Source organism: Pieris brassicae, chromosome 3 (genome assembly GCF_905147105.1).
Source record: "Pieris brassicae chromosome 3, ilPieBrab1.1, whole genome shotgun sequence".
Classification (NCBI taxonomy): Eukaryota; Metazoa; Arthropoda; class Insecta; order Lepidoptera; family Pieridae; genus Pieris; species Pieris brassicae.
In genome coordinates, this window is record NC_059667.1 from 22,644,016 (window position 1) to 22,665,369 (window position 21,354).

Consider the following 21,354-nt stretch of genomic DNA (forward strand, 5'->3'; position numbering starts at 1 on the left):
CTAGTATACCTTACTCATAGATGGGCAGAGGCAATTGAGTCCAAGGGGGAGGCACTAGCGGTTAGTTTGGACATAGCGAAAGCCTTCGATCGGGTGTGGCACAAAGCACTGCTCTCGAAGCTTCCAGCCTACGGGCTTCCTGAGAAATTATGCGACTGGATCTCCAGCTTTCTAGCCGATCGGAGCATCAAGGTCGTCGTCGACGGAGCATGTTCCGACCTTAAACCCGTGAATGCTGGGGTCCCACAAGGCTGTGTTCTGTACCCGACCCTGTTTCTTCTGCATATCAATGACATGTTGCAACTTAGCAACATTCATTGCTATGCGGACGACAACACTGGGGATACTCTTTACACTGGCCGGGCAGGTATTTCTCGGGCAGTTGTCGATGAGTACCGGAACAAACTTGTGTCTGAAGTCGAAACTCTTTTACGTGGAGTCTCGGACTGGGGTAGACTAAACCTAGTCCAATTTAACCCCAAGAAGACACAAGTTTGCGCGTTTTCCGCGAAAAAAATACCCTTTGTCGCTACTCCTCTTTTCGAAAACACTCTTCTTGAAGCCACAGCCAGCATCGGAATACTTGGCGTTGACATATCGAACGACGTTCAGTTTCGCGGTCATTTGGAGGGAAAGGCTAAATTAGCCTCCAAAAAGCTTGGTGTGCTCAGCAAGGCGAGACGGTATTTCACTCCGGGCCACCGCTTGCAACTCTATAAAGCGCAAATACGGCCCCACATGGAATACTGTTCTCACCTCTGGGCGGGGGCTCCCCAGTACCAGCTCCTTCCACTTGACCGTATCCAACGAAGAGCGGTTCGAATCGTCGATGACCAATCCCTCTCCGAGCGGCTCGATCCTTTGGCGTTGCGTAGAGATGTGGGGTCACTCTGCATCTTCTACCGCATTTACCATGGAGAGTGTTCAGAGGAGTTGTTCGGATTAATACCTGCAGCTGAGTTTCAGCATCGGACGTCGAGGCAAAATACAAAATTCCACCCGTATCACCTCGACGTCCGACGTTCCACGACTGAGCGTTTCTCAAGGCAATTTTTGCCGCGCACCACCGCTATGTGGAACCAGCTGCCCACTGAAGTATTTCCGAACCAATTCGACTTAGGGTCCTTCAAGAAAAGAGCGTACAAATTCTTAAAATGCCGGCAACGCACTCGCGAGCCCTCTGGCATTGAGAGTGTCCATGGGCGGCGGTATCACTTAACATCAGGTGAGCCTCCTGCCCGTTTGCCCCCTATTTTATAAAAAAAAAAAAACGAAGCAAATTAATGAAGTTAGGTTTAGTTTATGTAATAGATCTATAGTGAACTTATTAATGTTTACTTAAGAGCACGCGTTAGGCTAGCAAAATTTATGATTTCACCCGGCTCCCTCCATCCGCTCTAGTGACTAGTGACACAAACGAATGCCTGAAGTTCGCGTGAGATGACAAGGAGTATATTGCGTTTCACGGAACAAAAATGAAGTAAACGCTAAGTGCTTTTAATTTAAATTACTCGTAAAATATACAATATTCTCTTGGTCAAACTAATGCGCTATAATTATTGTTTTGAATTCATAATACTCGCTCTGATTGAATAATTGTCGCCATTGATTCTGCTATGTAGTAATTATAAAGTAAAGAACAGTAAACATGTCAAAACGAAGAGACTGGCTCCTAGAAGAGGCCACGAAAAGGAATCCTAGTGTGGAGGCTAGTGCACTTTAAATTACCTAAATATCCTGTTATTGTATATAATAAATATTTTTCTTTTCACTTCTATAAAAACGAAATTACGCAAAAGTTATAGGTGACGGTTTTGTATCAAGGAACTGATATTGTATTGTGTTTTTAATTAGAGTCATATTTATTGCTTTTAATTTAAGCATCATATACTTAGATAAAATCATATCTTATTTAGTGATTTTAGTTAGTGCCACCTTTTAAGTAACAGTTAACTCTTTTTATAAGCGACTCTAAGTACGGGTTAAAGTGTTGCTAAATCGAATGGAATCAAATCGAGATAAACCACCACCAATGTAGTATGTAAACCCTTAGCGTTATAGATAATAGTTAAAATTGGAAATCAGGTTTAACCCAATATTACCGTGACAGAATGTGGTGAACCACAACGTCACACGTTACTATGCGGTCTGTTTCAAAACGCTTTTAAAATTGCTTATAAATTTTATAGGAATGTGGTTTTATTTATTGTAGATTAATGAGGCGTTGTAGTCGAGAATTTTTGATAAAAAATTAAAAACCGAAGAATTAATTATTCTATAGAATACTATGATTTAGCACGTTGTAAATTCCAATCGGCTGACAACTCTCGATTCATGTTAAGATGGATGAAGGCTTCGTCAAACTTCAGTATCTGTACGTATACATAATTTGTTGGCCATCTCGTAATTCCAGGCTTGAACTTAAAAATGTTTCATAATCATTGAAATGGGCAAAATCTTAAACCATTTTAAGGAAATTTATGTTTTTTTTTAATATAAAACAAAATGGGCTGGAGGCGGTTACGTGATATCGGGCTCCATGTACACTCTCAATGCCAGAACGCTCTCGAGTGCATGGCCAGCCTTATAGGAATTGGATGAAGGGACCTAAGGACAAGGACATAGGGACTCTTCCCACGGAAACGTGGGTCCCACAGGTTTTTTCACCTTCAATTCCTCACCGACTTTACAGAGCCATATACGCTCCAGGCCTATTGTAGATATTTTCCTTAAAAAAGACACTTTCCTGATAGCCCTCAATTTTCACCTATATTTGATTCTTAAGTCTCGTGTATGTTTTTGATGAAAATAACATCATAAATCTGTTTTATGTAAGTTTGATACAATGTCGCACCGAGTCTGTTATTTTTTATGATTCACCGGTCTAAGACACGTAACACTATACTCGGGTAGGATTTTTATTAGATCTTTATCTAATAAAAATCCTACCAGTATATTGTGAAGTTCCGTAGTGTTATGCCTTTGGATTTTTAGTTTAGTATGATATTATAAGACAAAGTAAATGTATTAACTAGAGTCAAGTTACCTGTTGTATAATATATGAAGTGTTTTAGTTCAATATAAATTTTCCTGGCTGTTTTTCTTTGTTTTTTAATTACATTTAATCTGTATTAACATGACCTTATAATATGTCAACTGTCAAATTCAATGAACTAATATGTTAATCGATCAAACTTTAGACCACATATTCTTCGAATGCCCTGAATTCCATGTTATAGAAGACCTGAATATCCCGCGCTGTATTCAAGAGTTGCTTATGAACCATGTGCATTATATCATTTATGAATTTATTTCTAATAAGGTCGAAGACATTTAAAAGGATTGTACTGTCCGCATTGACTAATTGGATTAAACGGACTTTTGGATTTACCTTAACATCGGATTTGAAACAAGCACCTGAAAATATAATTAGATTTTATTTTGATTCTACTATTATTGCTTATGGATTTGACTTTGACCAAAACATCGAAAAAGGGCTTATGACCGAGCATAATAAGACATGACAACAATAAGACAACGCATGGCTTTAAAACTACCAAAATTCTCCAATTATTACCAAGAATAAGACCTGGCTGTATGGACTAGTCCTTTGCTTTTCCCATTAGGGATAAATTAATATCATCATGTACTAATATGTCAAGTTATTTTCGACGTAACGCTTACTAATGGAGTTTAATTTATACACACGGTTAATACAAAGTTGTTGAAAAGGCTTAATATTTGCATTATATGTGATAAAGTATATAATTATTGCCATTTAATTAGTAACTGCAACGTGTAGGGAGTAAAGTGAGCTACACATGACTATATTAACACGTTCCTCACTTCACTCAGCAATCGATGCTTATAATTCATAATTATAATTGTACAATAATTATAATCAGAACTATAATAATCAAAACCATTCATAATCATTATTTTTAACGTATTTTATTATTGGCGTAAATATTTTCAAAAAATTCTATAGATGCACTAAGCACGGCCAGAGTACAGACAGCATAACAAGCGAGATTGTGGCACGCGGTCTGACATTCCTGAAGTGTGGACAGACAGACCGTTTGTTGGTGAACTCCAACCACATTCTTGATTAATGTTTAGACAAAGCATAGCAATATCTAAGCAGTATAAAATAAGGTCGTATTTAGCTTTTCTTTTTTAAAATTTTTAATTTAGATGCAAGTTTTCCATTATTTAGATTTATGATTAAACTTGCGTTTCTTTGTCTAAAATTATACACTTTATGAAGGCCTTTTTCAAAACCATTGATACACTATGTTTATTTTTAAATTAAATTATAGTTTGTTTTTATTTTTATAATAATACTTATCTTTAATTAAAAATTGTTAGAAATGGGTTAGCCATGTTGTCATCGGACTGTATTTACTTTTGGGATAATCTCAAAAATACTGCTCGGTTTCATGCGGTTTTTGATCAAATGATAGAGTGTCAAGCGGAAGTTCAAGATTGTAAAAATAAAAAATGTCACACAGATTTTAAATTCACACCACAGACATTAGTGATTTAAACTCAAACATTGATAAATGTATCTCATCTATATTCTACAGAAAGCTAAACGTTTGGTTAAAAAGTTTGGTTTTGATTACGCATATTTATATATTTATAAATATTATATGGGAATTTCTTTTTATGAAATTCAATGATTTCAAGATTCAAGTCGACAAGATTTTCCTTAGTCTCATCATCAATCTTACCAATATCGCATTATTTAATACATCTTACAATTTATTATGAAACACGATAGCAATGTAATAAGTTTATCTTCTTTCAAAAATATATTTTAGCGTATTTCCTTTAATGAAATATTTCAGTATTGCGATGTATTTCTCAATAACGCTTATTAAATATCCAATATCGCTCATCATAATATTAAAGAACTGTACTGAATACTAGTGGAAGCATCTTTCACTTCGTAATAAATTTTATAACATCTTGATATTGTTATTAACTTTCTGATATTTTAATAATACATAGCCTTTACGTAAGTTCTAATCTAAAGTGAACTTATTTAAATTATGTTCAGTATGTTTAAATTTACTAACTGTATGTATGGGACTAAATCTAAAATCAAATGTCTATGAATAGTAATCAATGGCGAATTCAATATCAAATCATAAAATTAAACACACAGAAAGGTTTACGTTAAACAACTGCCCTTTAAAAAAATAAGCAGGCATATGAATGTACCAGCATCATGTCCCTGGGAGCCCCATACTTTTAACTGATTAAAAATATGCATAATTAAAAGTATTATCTTATTATTTTTATTTTTATGTAATAGCAGGCAAACGGGCAAGAGGCTCACCTGATGTGAAGCGATACCGCTGCCCATGGACACTCACATTGCCAGAAGGCTCGCAAGTGCGTTGCCGGCCTTTCAAGAATTGGTACGCTCTTTTCTTGAAGGACCCCAAGTCGAATTGGTTCGGAAATACTTCAGTGGGAAGCTGGTTTCACATAGTGGTGGTGCGCGGCAAAAACTGCCTTAGAAAACGCTCAGTTGTGGAACGACGGACGTCGAGGTGATACGGATGGTATTTTGTATTTTGCCTTGACGTCCGATAATGAAAGTCAGCTGCGGGTATTAGACCGAACAACTCATCTGAACACTCCCCATGGTAAATGCGGTAGAAGATGCAGAGGGACCCAACATCTCTACGCAACGGCAAGGGATCAAGCCGCACGGAAAGTGATTGGTCGTCGACGATTCGAACCGCTCTTCGTTGAATACGGTCTAGTGGAAGGAGCTGGTACTGGGGAGCTGCCGCCCAGAGGTGAGAACAGTATTCCATGTGGGGCCGAATTTGCGCTTTATAGAATTCGATGTACTCTGTAGGGCTTCACTCCGGGCCACCGCTTACAACTGTAGTGAAGTACCGCCTTGCTGAGCACACCAAGCTTTTTGGAGGCTAATTTAGCCTTCCCTTCCAAATGACCGCGAAACTGGACGTTATTCGATATGTCAACGCCCAATATTCCGATGTTAGCTGAGGCTTTAAGGAGAGTGCCTTCAAAGAGGGGAGTAGCGACAAAGGGAGTTTTTTTAGCGGAAAACGCGCATACTTGTGTCTTCTTGGGGTTAAATTGGACTAGATTTAGTCTACCCCAGTCCGAGACTCCACGTAAAAGAGTTTCGACTTCAGACACAAGTTTGTTCCGGTACTCATCGACAACTGCCCGAGAAATACCTGCCCGGCCCGTGTAAAAAGTATCCCCAGTGCTGTCGTCCGCATAGCAATGCAGGTTGCTAAGTTGCAACATATCTATAATTAGAACCGTCATAAATCAAATACTTATAAATGATATGTATCTCTAATGGCGGATTAAGAATGTTTATGTATTTGTAGTATTATTCGTTATAAAAAGGCAGCGTTGGCTAGTGACTTCGGCGTTCTCATCCCTGAGGTCGTAGATTCCATCACCGGCTGTGTACTAATGGACTTTCTTTCTATGTGTGCATTTAACAGATTCGAACGGTGAAGTAATACATCGAGACGAAACTGCCTTGCCTAGACCCAAAAATCTGACGCCGTGTGTCAGGCACAGGAGGCTGATCACCTACTTGCCTATTAGATTGACAATTGATCAAGAAATCTGAGGCCCAGATCTAAAAAGGCTGGAGCACCTGTGACTTAATTTAATTTTTACTATTAGATATATATACAAAAATATATTGAAAGAAAACACTTTTTAACCGGATTGAAGCTATGTATATATAATATGTATATGTACATCGCTTCAATCCATTCTAAAAGTGTTTTCTTACAATGTATAAAAGCTATGTTAACAAAAGATAATACTACGTACAAAAATATATGTTGTGGTGGAATATAAATTGATTTATTTTGTCAGTCATATCGTTATTTACATTACTGTAAGAATATAATTGATGCCCTGATTAAATAAGAATGAAAAATAAAATAGATGAATCTGAATTACAATGCCTCTCGTCAGTAATGGTCAATACTCACTAATTACCAAAGGGAGCACGTTGCTCCAATAATCCAATCATGAAAAAGCAGTCAAAGATGAAAGATTTGAAAAGGACCCACCGTTTCAAATGGTATTACTAGCTTTGATGAATTTTCTATTCTTCGTGGCTGAAACCCGGAAGGTTGATTCATGGAGAAACTATAATTATTCGTATTGATGGTAAGAAAAGTCGATGAATAGAACTTTTAGAGGTCTAGATTATTTAAATTAGTGTTTTGGTAGTTTAATAAATGACGGCCACTTCAATAGAATTGAGTTCATATTCCAAAATGTCGACATGGATAGTTAAAAAAAAATTAAATCACATAATTCCAACTTCGTGAATGCACTGTTACATTTTAGATGGCAGCGTGTGAGCTTTACCCAACTCATAGCTTAAGCTAGTATAAATAACTCCTAATATTTGCTTTTCTAACAGTTTCAAACGAAAACCTTCCTTAGCTTTATTATACGGATAAGCTTGTACTTTGCAAGGGATTTTAAAAGCGTCATGATGTTCCTGGCTTATAAGTCAGTTCATCCTCTGTCTCTGCACCTATGCCATTTTTGAAGTCGGCAATCAGATTGAGTACTTAGTCTCCTTTGTGAGTAACACCATTTGACCGTGAGATAAAATCAATGACGTATTCCAAAAGCTTGTCTAAAAAAACCTTAATGAAAGATATAAGGGAAGGAAACGGGTAGGATGCTCACCTAATGTTAAGTGATACCACTGCCCATGGTGGCCCAAGTGATACACTTACATTGCCAGAAGGTTTGCAAGTGCGTTGCCGGCCTTTCAAGAATTGGTAGGCTCTTTTCTTGAAATATTCTAATAAGAATTAGTTCATAAATACTTCAGTGGGCAGCTGGTTTCCCATAGTGGTGGTGCGTGGCTTAATGTTCGATGATGAAACTCAGCTGCAGGTATTAATCCGAACAACTCCTCTGACCACTCTCTATGGTAAAAGCGGGAGAAGATGCAGAGTGACCCCAGATCTTAAAGATGCCAAGGGATCAAGCTGCTCAGAAAGTGAACAGTCTTCGACGATTCGAATCGCTCTTCGTTGAATATTAGAAACTCTATACAGAAGTTGCGTATTTTTTAGTTCAACCGCAAAATGTTTTAATTATGATTAACCAAATAAAAGCTTACATGTGTAACATAATAGCGTGACTGACGACAAGTGATTAAAGTGAAAAATGCTGTTGAACTACATAAGTCACAGCATAACACTAACACAGATTACGCCAAACGATGTAGCTGTTGGATTGGAACTAATCGTTTCTATACACGCGTTCATTTTAAAACTTTTGATACCATTCGTATTCAGCGTTAAATTATTTAATGTAATATATCTATAAAATTTTATTTTGCACAATAGTTTCTTCTATCCGTCTAAATAGATTTTCTGTACGTGAGACACTTAAATCTGATTAAATTAGAACTCCAAAAAAAAAAATTCTAGCTTCGTCAACGAAATTGACTCAGAACTAACTTCTAGCTTTGCGTGAAGAATCAATTGAATTGAATACGTGACATACAAAATGATGTCTTTTATCGTACAAATGATATACTTTCTTTCATGTGTTTGGTTGACTAATTAATATTGACTCTGGGAAGTTATAACCTTTTTTTACAACAGCAGGTTGTATAGGTTGTGCACGCGAACAAAGATACGGAGGCTCAAGTAATAAAAGCCACCAGAATAAGCTTCAAGCTCTATAGGCGATGCGCCTTTACGTGACGAAAATCAATCACCACCTCGACCTGGAGCTCCCTGCCATAGCATTGGATGAAGTAGTATATCTAGGATGGCTTCGACAAGGCTAAACACGCAACTTTCGCACTCAAGTCAGCTTCCATCCTTCCTTTCAGGCGACCACCCCGTAGCTGCCAAAGCAAGTCCGGCCTTTGCGCTAGTCATGGAAAAATGCCCATTCCGGCCGAGTTAAGCTCGCTTAAATTGAGCTCTGAAGACCAGCAGCGCGATTCCATAAAAAGAAATTCAAGCTGTACCTCTACATAATGCGTACACATTAGCTTCCTATTGGCGTCTAACATTGGTTTTGAGGAAAACTCTGCTGCCTAGTGCTCGTGTGAGTTATCTTAGTTTTCCAAATGAAAATACGTGCCTTTGGAGTGTTCTCGGACATTTGTTGTAAATATTACAGTTACCGCATAAGTATTTTTTTAGGAATCAGTTACTTACCATCTAAATTCATATGGTATCAACCAAAACAACCACTTGAACACGCCTCAAATATTGCATGTTGTATCATAACAAAAATTATATTATGTAAAATATGCGTGATTAGAAGTGAAACCTCCATGTAAGCCATAACTTCTAATTAATATTCTTAGTAAAGTTTGCGTGTTCTACCCCATAATGGGGCCTCAAAATTGATTACTGTTTATATTGAGATGGACGAAGGGTTTGGGGCTAAGTGTTACTGGATATAAGTAAAAAAAGCTTGCCAAATGTTGGAGACATGTCTGTAAAGCCTGAATTACTACTGAATTTTACTGTGAAGGTTTTCTGTAGTGTCGTAATTATAGTAAATTATTGAGTGCCTATGTTCACATTTATATGTTATAAAACGCAATTGTCAAACATGCTTAAAAAAAAGGTGTTGATCTGACTGGTGTATTATTCATATAATGACAGCGGTAGATTAGATGTTCAAGTCATCTTCCGCAGGGATTCCGTCTATTTCTTACGCAGTCATGATATCTACTACATACAAGCGTCATTCTGTTGACTATTAATCTTTATAGGCATTATGAATAAAAAGTTTGCCGTGTACCACCACTGTTGCGGAGAGTTTATTGCCAGTTCTTCTCACCCGTTCTACACCCTTGATTTGAGAACTGGCAGTAAATATAAAATTAGAAGCATTTAATTTGTATTTATTTATTGACATTCATAAATGTTCATTTTTACCTAAATTAATAAATGCCTTTGAATTTGATGTGGAACCAGCTGCGCACTGATTTATTTCCGAACCAATTCGGCTTAGGGTCCTTCAGGAAAAGAGCGTACCAAATCATTAAAGGCCGGCAGAGTACTCGCGAGCCCTCTGGAAACGTGAGTGTTTATCGCCGGTACCACTTAAGATTAGGTGAGCCTAATGGCTGTTTGTTCTATAAAAAAATCTTGGACGCCCCAAAAACCTTTAGTAGGCCATCGTTTGTTGCTTGAGTTCTTGCACACTGCAGAATATGATATTGAAAATTCGGGAGATTTATCTAACTAGAAAGGAAATCAAGCTCTCAATTATAAGGATTTTGGAGATGTTGGATGTTTAATTTGCCAATTAGCTAAATGTACTTAAACCACTTTATAAAAAAATATAATTTATACCATCTTTTAACAAAAAAAAAAACAGTTTAAATACATATAATATATTGAATATACATACTCCTCCACAATTTTTCCCAAATTATCTCCGCTTTTGTTAAATTATGCAAACATATTTAACTCTATGAAGCGTTTCCTTTCAATTAAACGAATAAGCCGCCATAATGCATCATTATATTCACGCCTTTCATATCCTCAGTCGTTACAAAGAAAAATGGCCGGCAAGGGATGCTTTAATGTCTTGTAATTCCAAATAATTTTTGCTTATACCATTTTATTTCGAATTGTATTAGACGGGTAGTTACATTACATATAAATTACGCATTTCAAGTACTTATAACACGTTTTGTGTGTATAAATATAAATATGAACGTTATTCATAAAAAGTAAATAAACTTATAAAAGTACTCTTTCGTCTCTTTCTGTCAAATTGTATTTACGTTGCGATTATAAGGGACAGAATAATACTTAAGACAGATTTATAGTCACTAAGGTATTTGTTAAGAATCCTGACTTAGGAGAAAATAAAAAATAAAAGACGCAACATATACAAATAGTTAAAATGGAAATGGGCCGGTACTGTTTGTGATGGCAGATGGGTCAACGAGACCCTTAATTGGAATGGCCCAGGGGTAAGAAAAAAAAGAGGGGATGCCCATTAAAAACTTGAGAAGATAAAATAAAAGGGATAGCGGGGAAAAATAGGAAAATTGTCGCAAGGAATAGGAGGAGGAGGCCCGGAGTCACTCCGTCTTTTTCACGAGGTCGAGTGCTAGTGAAAACATAAATGACAGATAGTATTGTCTTTTGTTAAAATAGCTTTTACGCATTAAGAAAAACACTATTTGAACGGATTATAGCTATGCATTATTATTAAAACTTATAGTTATTAACATAATTCTAAATTTTAATTTTTTTCCGACGTTTCGCGTACTTTTCAGCGTGCATGGTCACTGTGACTGAAGACGAAAGGTGTTAAATGTCAAAAGTACCACAGCTGCAGAGAAAGTTGTTTTATCTGTATATATTGCCCCGAAGTTGGTATCGACTAAAAGATGACGGGTTTTTTGCAAAAATGACTCACGGTGTCCTCTGTTTTCACGAATTGTATGATTGGAAACGTCAGAAAAAATTTAAAATTTAGAATTATGTAAATAACTATAAGTTTTAATAATAATACATAGCTTTAATCCGTTCGAAAAGTGTTTTCTTAATAAATGACAGATATTTAGTGTAATTATAGTGTACTCAAATAAAAGTTATTTTTATTTTTTATTTAATTTAAGTGGAATTCCGACCAGAATAAATAACGTAGCGCCACTGGATTATTATTTAGTCTCTATATATGTCTTCAAATATTAAGCCCATCCTTTGTACCATTCCAAAAATGTAGTAGTATTTTACGGCATTATTGCAATGTGTGACCTTCTAAGCAGAACAATAAATGACATTTTATACTTTGGACCAAACTCAGTGCATGAATTTTAGTGAAATATATTGTGCTTACTTCACAATTACAATGCAAATTCCTTATCTAAACTTTATTTAGTAAATTTTAGACCCTACAGCATAATTTCACTCGTGGTTACAGCTTTTAATTACTATCGTGATATGCATAATTTGTCCCATTTAAAGGGCGGGAATTTTGACAGTTGACAAATGAGAAGTGACATCACAAGCGGAAGTTGACGTTATCAGTTTATATTTACGTTCAATTCAGAATAAATTATGTTATAATACATTTATTAACAAAATTGGATAGAAATGTTTACACTTATATAATAATTTAAATTCACCTTGTGGTAATATATATACTATACATATATGTAATATTAAAATAAATACATTTATTGATTAGAATGTTATACATTGTAGTAGGTTTTATGTTTTTTATCTCTATGCAAAGGAAATCACGTATGAATATGTTTCATTAATATGAACTACTTATATTTTTTAATAGAAAATGTCAAGCAACAAGAAGTGAGTATGTGCTTGGTACACTTTCACTTTTTTCTATTTTCAGTAACAAAACGGACTCACCATTCTTATGTCCATAATATCCAGCACCTGACGATGCTCCACTTCCTGTGGAAGAAGCCTGTTGGGGCCTTCCCTCATCATCCCCCTCCAGGGGCAAAGCTGTCGTCTCCATCCTTATGCACTCATCACTACACTACTTCATTATTTTCACTGGTTTAGTATCTGAAATAATAGTAAATAAAAAGATTTAATAAGCATATTTCTCATTATATTTGTTTAAAATAAACTGTGAAAACTGTTAATTCAGATACAAGACAATTCTCATTGTTGTCGGATAACCTTAAGCTATAAGGGGCTCTTGAAGAAGAATAGAAGACGACATATATAGACTATATCTTGGCACTGATTGAATATTAAGCTCTCCTGATCTGACACCATGGGCTGTAACTAAGCCATGGAGCCTCCGGTAGGCATGGAAAATTAGTATTTTATGTCATGCCTACCGGAGGCAACAAATTTATAAATTCGTCGATGACCAATCCCTCTCCGAGCGGCTCGATCCTTTGGCGTTGCGTAGAGATGTGGGGTCACTCTGCATCTTCTACCGCATTTACCATGGAGAGTGTTCAGAGGAGTTGTTCGGATTAATACCTGCAGCTGAGTTTCAGCATCGGACGTCGAGGCAAAATACAAAATTCCACCCGTATCACCTCGACGTCCGACGTTCCACGACTGAGCGTTTCTCAAGGCAATTTTTGCCGCGCACCACCGCTATGTGGAACCAGCTGCCCACTGAAGTATTTCCGAACCAATTCGACTTAGGGTCCTTCAAGAAAAGAGCGTACAAATTCTTAAAAGGCCGGCAACGCACTCGCGAGCCCTCTGGCATTGAGAGTGTCCATGGGCGGCGGTATCACTTAACATCAGGTGAGCCTCCTGCCCGTTTGCCCCCTATTTTATATAAAAAAAAAAAATATATGTGGTATATTCGTTCTCCGTCTTCTATTTCAAATTGTGTTTCCGCTGTGTTAACTACTTCAGTTCAAAAAGTTATTAGAACGATTTAGGTTTTATGAATGTTATAAATTGTATCAATAAATAAATAAAAAATAAAAATGTGTAAACTTAATAGTAAATTCTTTAATATACTAATATTTTAAATTTTGGTTGCTAAAAAATATCCAAGCGGAACAACCAAGCTACGAGTAGAGGCTAGGAGCCTGCTGGTTGTGGTCTAAAATAGTTTGAAAATATAGATTACTTTGTTTTACGATGTTTTTATACCACCATGTCTACTGCCAGTAAACAAGAAGAAAGAGAGAGGAAGAGCCAATTACATTGTTTTCAGCAAAAACGTTCCAAGCAGTATTTAAGTGTTAACTAAAATGCTAGAAAACCCTGAAAGTCTTGTCTGAGCACAGAATAAAGTTGCACATAGTGCTTTACATACTCTGTCTCTGTACATAATTCAGTTAGCTGGAAGCATTAAATGGTAGCTGAAGCGAACAAAACACTTAGCCGAACATGCTAGCAATACATCGTTTTAAACTACACTACAGGGCATAGAGTATAGGCGGATTTTTCGTTAAAAGCAGCTACAGATAATAACGGAGTTTATTTATGTGTTTTAAGGTATTTAACGGCGGAAGATTTAGAAAACGTAACTTGGATAAAGTTAGTTAAACAAGCTATTTAAGCTGATATTTATGACAGTTAGTTGGTTTCTTTGGAAGATGGTAAATTTGTTTAGCAGTATTTATTTTACTGTACATGCTATTATATTCTAAAACTGCGTATGAGTTAGTGAAAACAATTAATAATAAATAAATAGATATATGATACAATTAAAACAATCCTGTATATCCAATGGAACTCTATAAATGCGATGTATGATAGGGAAGAAAATAATAGATACAATAAATAATAAATCATTAAGCAGAACCACCAAGGTAGCAGTTGTCACAATTAAAGTAAATAATCTTAAGTGGAAATGGGCACTTAATGAGAGGAACGAAAAATAAGAAGAAAATTTAGAAGCTGAACAAATTAAGGAAAAATCTTGTGGTACATGGCAGAGTGGTCTGGTGCAGACAAGAATAGTGGGATTTGGAGGAGGCCTTTGCCAAAAAAGGGTACACAGAAACCGAAAGAATGAGATGATAAAATTATTATAATATAATATGTTGTAAGTATAAAAGTAACTTATATAAAAGGATATTATTATTTATATATTCATTGCAAAGTCCACTTGTAATTTTGTAAAATAATTTAGAGTAAATAATTACAAAAAGGTAACCTTTCAAATTAGGATTTATGTGTACATAAAGCCTATATAACTAGTCAAAAGATTGGGGCGGCTGCGTTGTTAGAATTACAAGAACTGTTAAAGTTGGAATTCGCCGAACCCCATTAAGCAAAAATCATATCGCGAGAAATGAAGATTCCTGATAGGACTCTGACGCGTATTATAAAACAAAACCTGAAGCTCGGTCCTTATCTTCGATATAAAGGGCATGCCCTAAATCAATATAAACAATTAAAGAAAAGTGGATCGGTCGATACGCAGGTGAAAAACACAGAAATATCCTCTTTACCCATGAACAACGTGGTTTAATTGATTTTGAACGTTTCATTTATTTTGCCCCGTAGTGTATATGGGTTAGTACAAATAGCCGTAGTTACAATAGAATTCCCCACATATCGACTGCTTGCATATAGTTAGAGACATTCTATTAAGTTTTGCACATGAATTTGCTTATCCAGCATAATTTGGTCAACTATTTGTGACAATCCGGCTTCAGCATGGTCATTCTAAATGATCTTACAGATCAGACATTTAAACTATTATAGTAATACGGTTTTCAAAGTTTCTTATAAGGGATTTTCTGCAGCCATTTATAATATTTATAGGTAAGTATAGTCAACTGGAAACAATTATTGTTACTGTTAAAGACCCATTGATTACCAAGACTATTTAAATTTTGTTTATTTTCTATGATATAGAAATGGACACTCGCATTGCGAGATGTTTTGCAAGTGCGTTTCCGGCCTTTTAGGAACGTTGGTAGTTATAGAGCGCAGAGTTGCCCAATGAATACGAAGGGCAGCCTTTGCGTCGAATAAAGGGTAGCGAGGATTCTAATAAATCAAAGAAATCAATGGCGCTACAATCTTTTTAGGTCTGGGCCTCAGATTTCTGTATATATAGGTTCTATTTGTTAATCTAATAGGCAAGTAGGTGATCATCCTTCTGTGTCTAACGCACGCCGTCGACTTTTTGGGTCTAAGGCAAGCCGGTTTCCTCATGATGTTTTCCTTCACCGTTCGAGATAATGTTAAATGCATAGACAGAAAGTCCATTGGTGCACAACCGGGGATCGAAAGTACGACCTCAGGGATGAGAGTCGCAAGCTGAAGCCACTAGGCCAACACTGTTCATACTTATATACCTTTTTTTTCAAGATGACATAAAAACGAGTTAAGCATGAAGTACATATCCGAGCGGTAATGCAACTTTGGCTCTGTACATCGGGACCAAACATATGGCGAGAGTACGTTGAGGAAAAAAGTAGAAGTTAATTCGTTAATATATACTTATTTTAAAGTTATAATATTTTCTACGTTTCACGTAATGTTTAATCAAGTAACAATTTCAACTTCATTCAAATGATTCTGCGAATTTAATAATGAAAATAAAATAAATAAATGTTGTTCAGTGAATTTAGTGAAAATTTAATTTTGTTTATTATGTTTAAGACTTTGAATGACGGTTTACAATTATACAGAATTGTGTTTTGTTATTAATAAACTGTATTTTGCGAATAATAATGTAATCATGGAACTTCTAGGTCTATTCGATGGGACAAAGGGAAACTCGCGGTTCTAGATTCGCGTTTATACAATCTTATTAAGACGAAAGAAAAGGTGAAGGATAAAGTAAACGGGAAGGCTACTTGCCTTCCCGTTTACTATAAATACCCTATAAATATAATAAATTATACACTTCAATAAAAAAAATAACAGTCAAAATCTGTAAACAACAGGAAACGAAAGTTGTATTAATAGTTACTTAGTTAGACATTTTTTAAGGTGCTCAAGACTGACTAAATAATGGGAAAACACTTTCGAATACACCAATCTGTTGCGCCATAAATGTCGCATTTATTAAATAGAAACCACCGCAACACTGCATTAATACGTAAGCTTAGGATATTCAAACTATAATTCGAAATGCAAACTGATTTGATTTGAATAACGATGAAAACGTTATTGGAAATGATGTTTTGACGTTCATATTACATATAATGATAATCATTTTGCAATAAAGGATTATTAATGTGAATTAATTATACGTTATTAATATTCTAAATTTAATTATAATTTGTATTATCGAAATGCTGCAGTTACTTTGTTAATTAACGTAGTTTCTGCGAGCGAATTTTCGGTTATTCGTTTCGTTACTCAACGTAATGATTAAAAATCGAGTAGAGTTAACATTTTGACCAATGAGATTTGTAATTTTTTCGTAAATAATAATAAAGAAAGTGAATTCAAAACTATGACATCATGTAAGCCTGGTACTCCAGTCCACTTCGAACTATAGTCTAACCCATAAGCCCTAAAGCTTCAACAGACATTTTACAGCTGTTGCACTGGTGTAGATAACAGACACCTTTTGGTTCGTTTTCTATGTATGAATGTTTCAAATACGCCAAACTGAATTGTTAACTGTTCATTCATAAAGTTGTGCCAAATAGTTGGCGGAATTAATGGTAGTTTATGAACTTCGGTCGTTTGATGAATCAAATCTCACAGTGAGTGGATGTTAGACACCTACGTCGCCCAATACAGCCACAAATATATTCGAACACATTTGTAGTCTGTGAAGCACATACAACAGATTATAATTGTCCTTTGATTTTAAGGTTCGAATGCTTAAGTGTTCTCACAGAAATGAACGCTTAAAAAAATATGCATCCATGAAAATCTTTGTTTTTTTAAATTTATATTCCGATAATATATCTCTTATATGTTAACAGACAAGACCACACGGTGTTAACTGTTTATATCGCATTAAACCGCAATAGATTTGTATTCCAACACCTGGTTCAAATATATCAAGAACATTAGCTTTGATTAATATTTATTGATATACAATTAAAATATTTTAAATTAATTCGACCAAGTGCCAATTTGTACTGAATAATAATAGGACGACTGTGCACTCGAGAGTTCCCGATCTTATACAAAAATTGTCATATCTTTGAGTGACGGAATCTCTCATAATAAAACCTGGCTCATATTTTTATAAAATCAAGAAATACATAATTAGAAATTACCCTCTATTCCGAAAATATGCAATTATTAAAGTAAGAAATACCGAATCACGCTCGCTCATCAAATAATAATGTACCATTATGTAGTCACGATATTTGAAAATCTGACTCAGACGTTGCCAAAACTATAGTAATAAGGACTTGAGCTGTATTCTGGGAGCAAATTATCGTACATTATCTTTTTAGGCTGTTTAACACAAGACATTGGCGGTGCGTGAAATAAATTACTGTTTCGACATTTACTAATTGCTTGGCATATTTAATGAAGATTAATTATGTTTGACAGTCGTTATTTTCACAATAGATTTGTTGGTCGTGCCTTTGGATTGCACCAATAGTTTTTTATCTGTAACTAACACGTCTAAGACCCAAAACGTCACAGACAATGCAGAAAAACTTGTCTACATAAAATTTTCATTGGAACAGCTTATAATTTATCAACTGGAAAGCTTTTATTTTTATACAATCATATATAAAATGTTTAAAAGTAATTATAAATGGCGTAAATACGAGTTGTAAAAGAATTCACAGTCTCAAAAAATACCTATTTAACAAGAATGAATAATAGATGGAAAATATATTTAGCTTCCAAATTCTCTAGGGGATAGTCGTTCATGATTCAGAAGCCTAAATCGTAGCTAATAACACCCGTAGCGAACAAACAATGCTATTTATTCAGAGCGAGATTATTATGCATGATTTAAGCACACATCAATTTTTATTAGTTCTAATTACTATGGCGTAATAAGAAGTTCGTCATGAAATATTATGTACTTTACTTTGCTGTTTTTATGGGTTTTGTTTTTTACGACACGACATAGGTTCAAATTATAGAAATACATATATAGGATTTAAAAAGTAAAATTGTTATACAAAAATAATACAATAATCCTCCACAAATAATTTCATTAGTTAATTGGTAAAATAATATCCGTATCACCACAACGTCCGTCTTTCCACAACTTAGCGTTTCTTAAGAAAGTTTTTGCCACGCAACACCACTATGTGGAACCAGCTACCCACCGAAGTATTTTCGAATCAATTCGTCTTAGGGTCCTTTAATAAAAGAACGTACCCGTTTCTTAATAGGCAACGAACTTGCGAGCCTTCTGGCAATGTGATTGTCATGTCTTATGTCAGACATATATGATAACAATACAATAAAATAACACTTTTTTGTTTTAAATTAAAAGCAATTCTTATAATTTCTTCACTACTCCTTAATGATTGAACACTGTTTTCTATGGTCACTTGTCCATTATCTATGCTCTAAGCATACCAAATTCTGACAGCCTACGCAATAGTTAAATGTCATGTTGCAATAGACCGTAGCGATGCGTATCTTTGACAACCATCAGTCACAAGTGACACTTGGACGTCAAAAGCTGGCTTCCCGCCAAAAGTTATTATTTACTGGGTGAATATTTATTTTTGTGAACGCAAAAATAGATTTCCGGTTATTTTGTCTGGAAGATCTTGCTTGGTATATATTAGTCGCAAATCGGTTTAGTTTGATAGTTAGTTTTACTTATTTAAATATGTTAAATAATAGTATTGGTAACTTTCTATAAAATTTTACATTTATAATCATATTTAATTTGTTAGCTTATAAACAGTAGTATGATCATTCAGTTTAATAATAAAATAAAAATATTTGAGCGGAAATACTTTTTATTGGCCTTTGATTGTTTACGATTCTTTAAATACTTTTTTGTACAGAACGTTTCGGCTTCTATCATTTATGACGACATTTTTGGGTCTAGGATATATCGATTTTGTCGTTTACTGCTTGCACGCGGTCATGCTGCAGGTGGGATTTGAAGGCACGTCCTTAGGGTTGTAACACTCTCGGTTACTCACTAAGCCACGACATGCTCATATTATAAATTACAATAATTTCTTTCATCCATACATTTTAAAAAGTATTGAATTTTTTGTTATTAATTAGCTAAATAAACAAATCTAAATAAATCTAAAAAACCCCTGTTAATCTTCCAATTTGCTTGGTGTAAGGGACCGTTATTGATTATTGAAAAAACGTAAATAATTACAAATAATAAATTTGAGCCTAGCGTATTTTTACAAGCTCAACGTAGTAGTTCTATTCTCACAAAACGCTGTTAAAACGTTGCCAACAGGCCTACAATGACACGTTTATTGAAATTATTTACACTTTATTAGTCGAATGTTATTTTAACTACGAGAATTTTACTAATTTTATGGTTTTAACATCGCTATTCGTAGTCTAAACCGTTTAATTTAATAATAATTTCATTATAAAAAATAATTCGGTAGATCCTAGGTCATCACAGCAATCTCCTCATCAACTATGGCACTGATTAGACAAAAAATTAAAATCGTTGGGCGCGCCTACCTACGTAAATATCATTATAGCAGTTGACGTGATACAATTTTCTATACGCAATTTTATTTTGTAAACATATAAATATACATATACATGTATATGTCGGAGAATGAATATTTTAAAATTCCCGCCACTCTGAAGTTAGTCATAGAATGCGGTGTGGTATGGTAAAGATCATTCTTTACAGTTTCTGTCAACGTCGACAATTGACAATACCTAGTCTGTGTGATCTACCAAATGTCAGTGGCGCGACTGTTTCGTGGCAGTAAGTGAATTCTTTAGTCACTTGAGTTTCGAACGTCACCTGCGCTGGATGTGCGCACTGACTGTGCTTAAATATTAAGTTATAATGTCGGACGACGGTAGTAACACCAATTTTGACAATTATTAATCGCGTTGAATCTGCGACATCAGAAGTGGGATCGCTCCCAAACTCATCCTGAATCCTGAATCTGCGACATATATATATGTAAGAATCTTTACTATGTTTACTAAATATAAAATTTTAAGATTAGTTTATTTGATAAATATTAATAAGGGAACTGAGAACGTCCGACTTCCCTTTTTCAGTTTTGCATGAAAACCCACAGGCATTAATAAAACAAATGTAACAAAACGTTTCGTAGTTTCTAAATCACTAAATTCATGATTTCGGGTGTCGTAACAGTCACTTTTGGCTTCACTCCAACTATTTTATGTGAATTAGATGAGATTTGCTCTACTCCATTTCTCATAAATATATTGCAATGTATCGGATAAAAATTCGATCAAATCAATGTTTGGCTACTGGCCACTTGCTTTGAATAAAGTGAAAAGGAGTATTGCTAGTACAAATATTTTGATATTTACATCTCGTCTATAAAGTATTAGGTGTGATGAAAAGTTCGTAGACTAACAGAGAAAAAATATTTTTATAGAATTTTATTTGTTTATCTTGCGGTAACTCAAGACAATAGCGCTCGGTGCTTATTTAGCCTCGTTTAAACTTAGCAAACCACTTCTCAACGGTTGATTTTCCTGTGGCAAAGTCCGAATTTTTTAAACAATCTCTCATAAACTAATAGAAAGACAGTTGTCAATTTTATACACTGAAGGTTAGGGCTAACTAAAAATCGTATATATTTAATTTTAGTAGCGCCATTAATGAGTTAGGATGGACTTTTCAGCCCACCTGTTACTAAAATGTAAGATTCTGACAGCGTCAACGCATAGTGTATAACTACACGAAGCTTTTGTTTCGTTACACAAAAGTACAGCGTAGTTATTGTAAATATTCTATAACGTTTTTAGATTTTAGGAA

The 21,354-nt window shown here is 35.0% G+C and overlaps 1 protein-coding gene and 1 long non-coding RNA gene across 5 annotated transcripts in view; one reads left to right on the forward strand and one right to left on the reverse strand.

Moving 5' to 3' along the window:
• LOC123707465 (KH domain-containing, RNA-binding, signal transduction-associated protein 2-like) overlaps positions 1-21,354 on the reverse strand; it is an 84,336-nt gene that overhangs the window by 41,785 nt on the left and 21,197 nt on the right. For all 4 annotated transcript variants that reach the window (XR_006753502.1, XM_045657525.1, XM_045657524.1 and 1 more), the window contains exon 2: positions 12,414-12,575. Coding sequence is in view for 3 of the 4 variants with exons in the window: in XM_045657525.1 (XP_045513481.1) it covers positions 12,414-12,525 (112 nt within the window). In the remaining variant the exon portion in view is untranslated. The remainder of the gene's footprint in view (positions 1-12,413; positions 12,576-21,354) is intronic.
• Positions 20,256-21,354, forward strand: part of LOC123707466 — a 36,380-nt gene continuing 35,281 nt past the window's right edge. The window contains exon 1 of the long non-coding RNA XR_006753503.1: positions 20,256-20,523. This is a non-coding gene — a long non-coding RNA (uncharacterized LOC123707466). The remainder of the gene's footprint in view (positions 20,524-21,354) is intronic.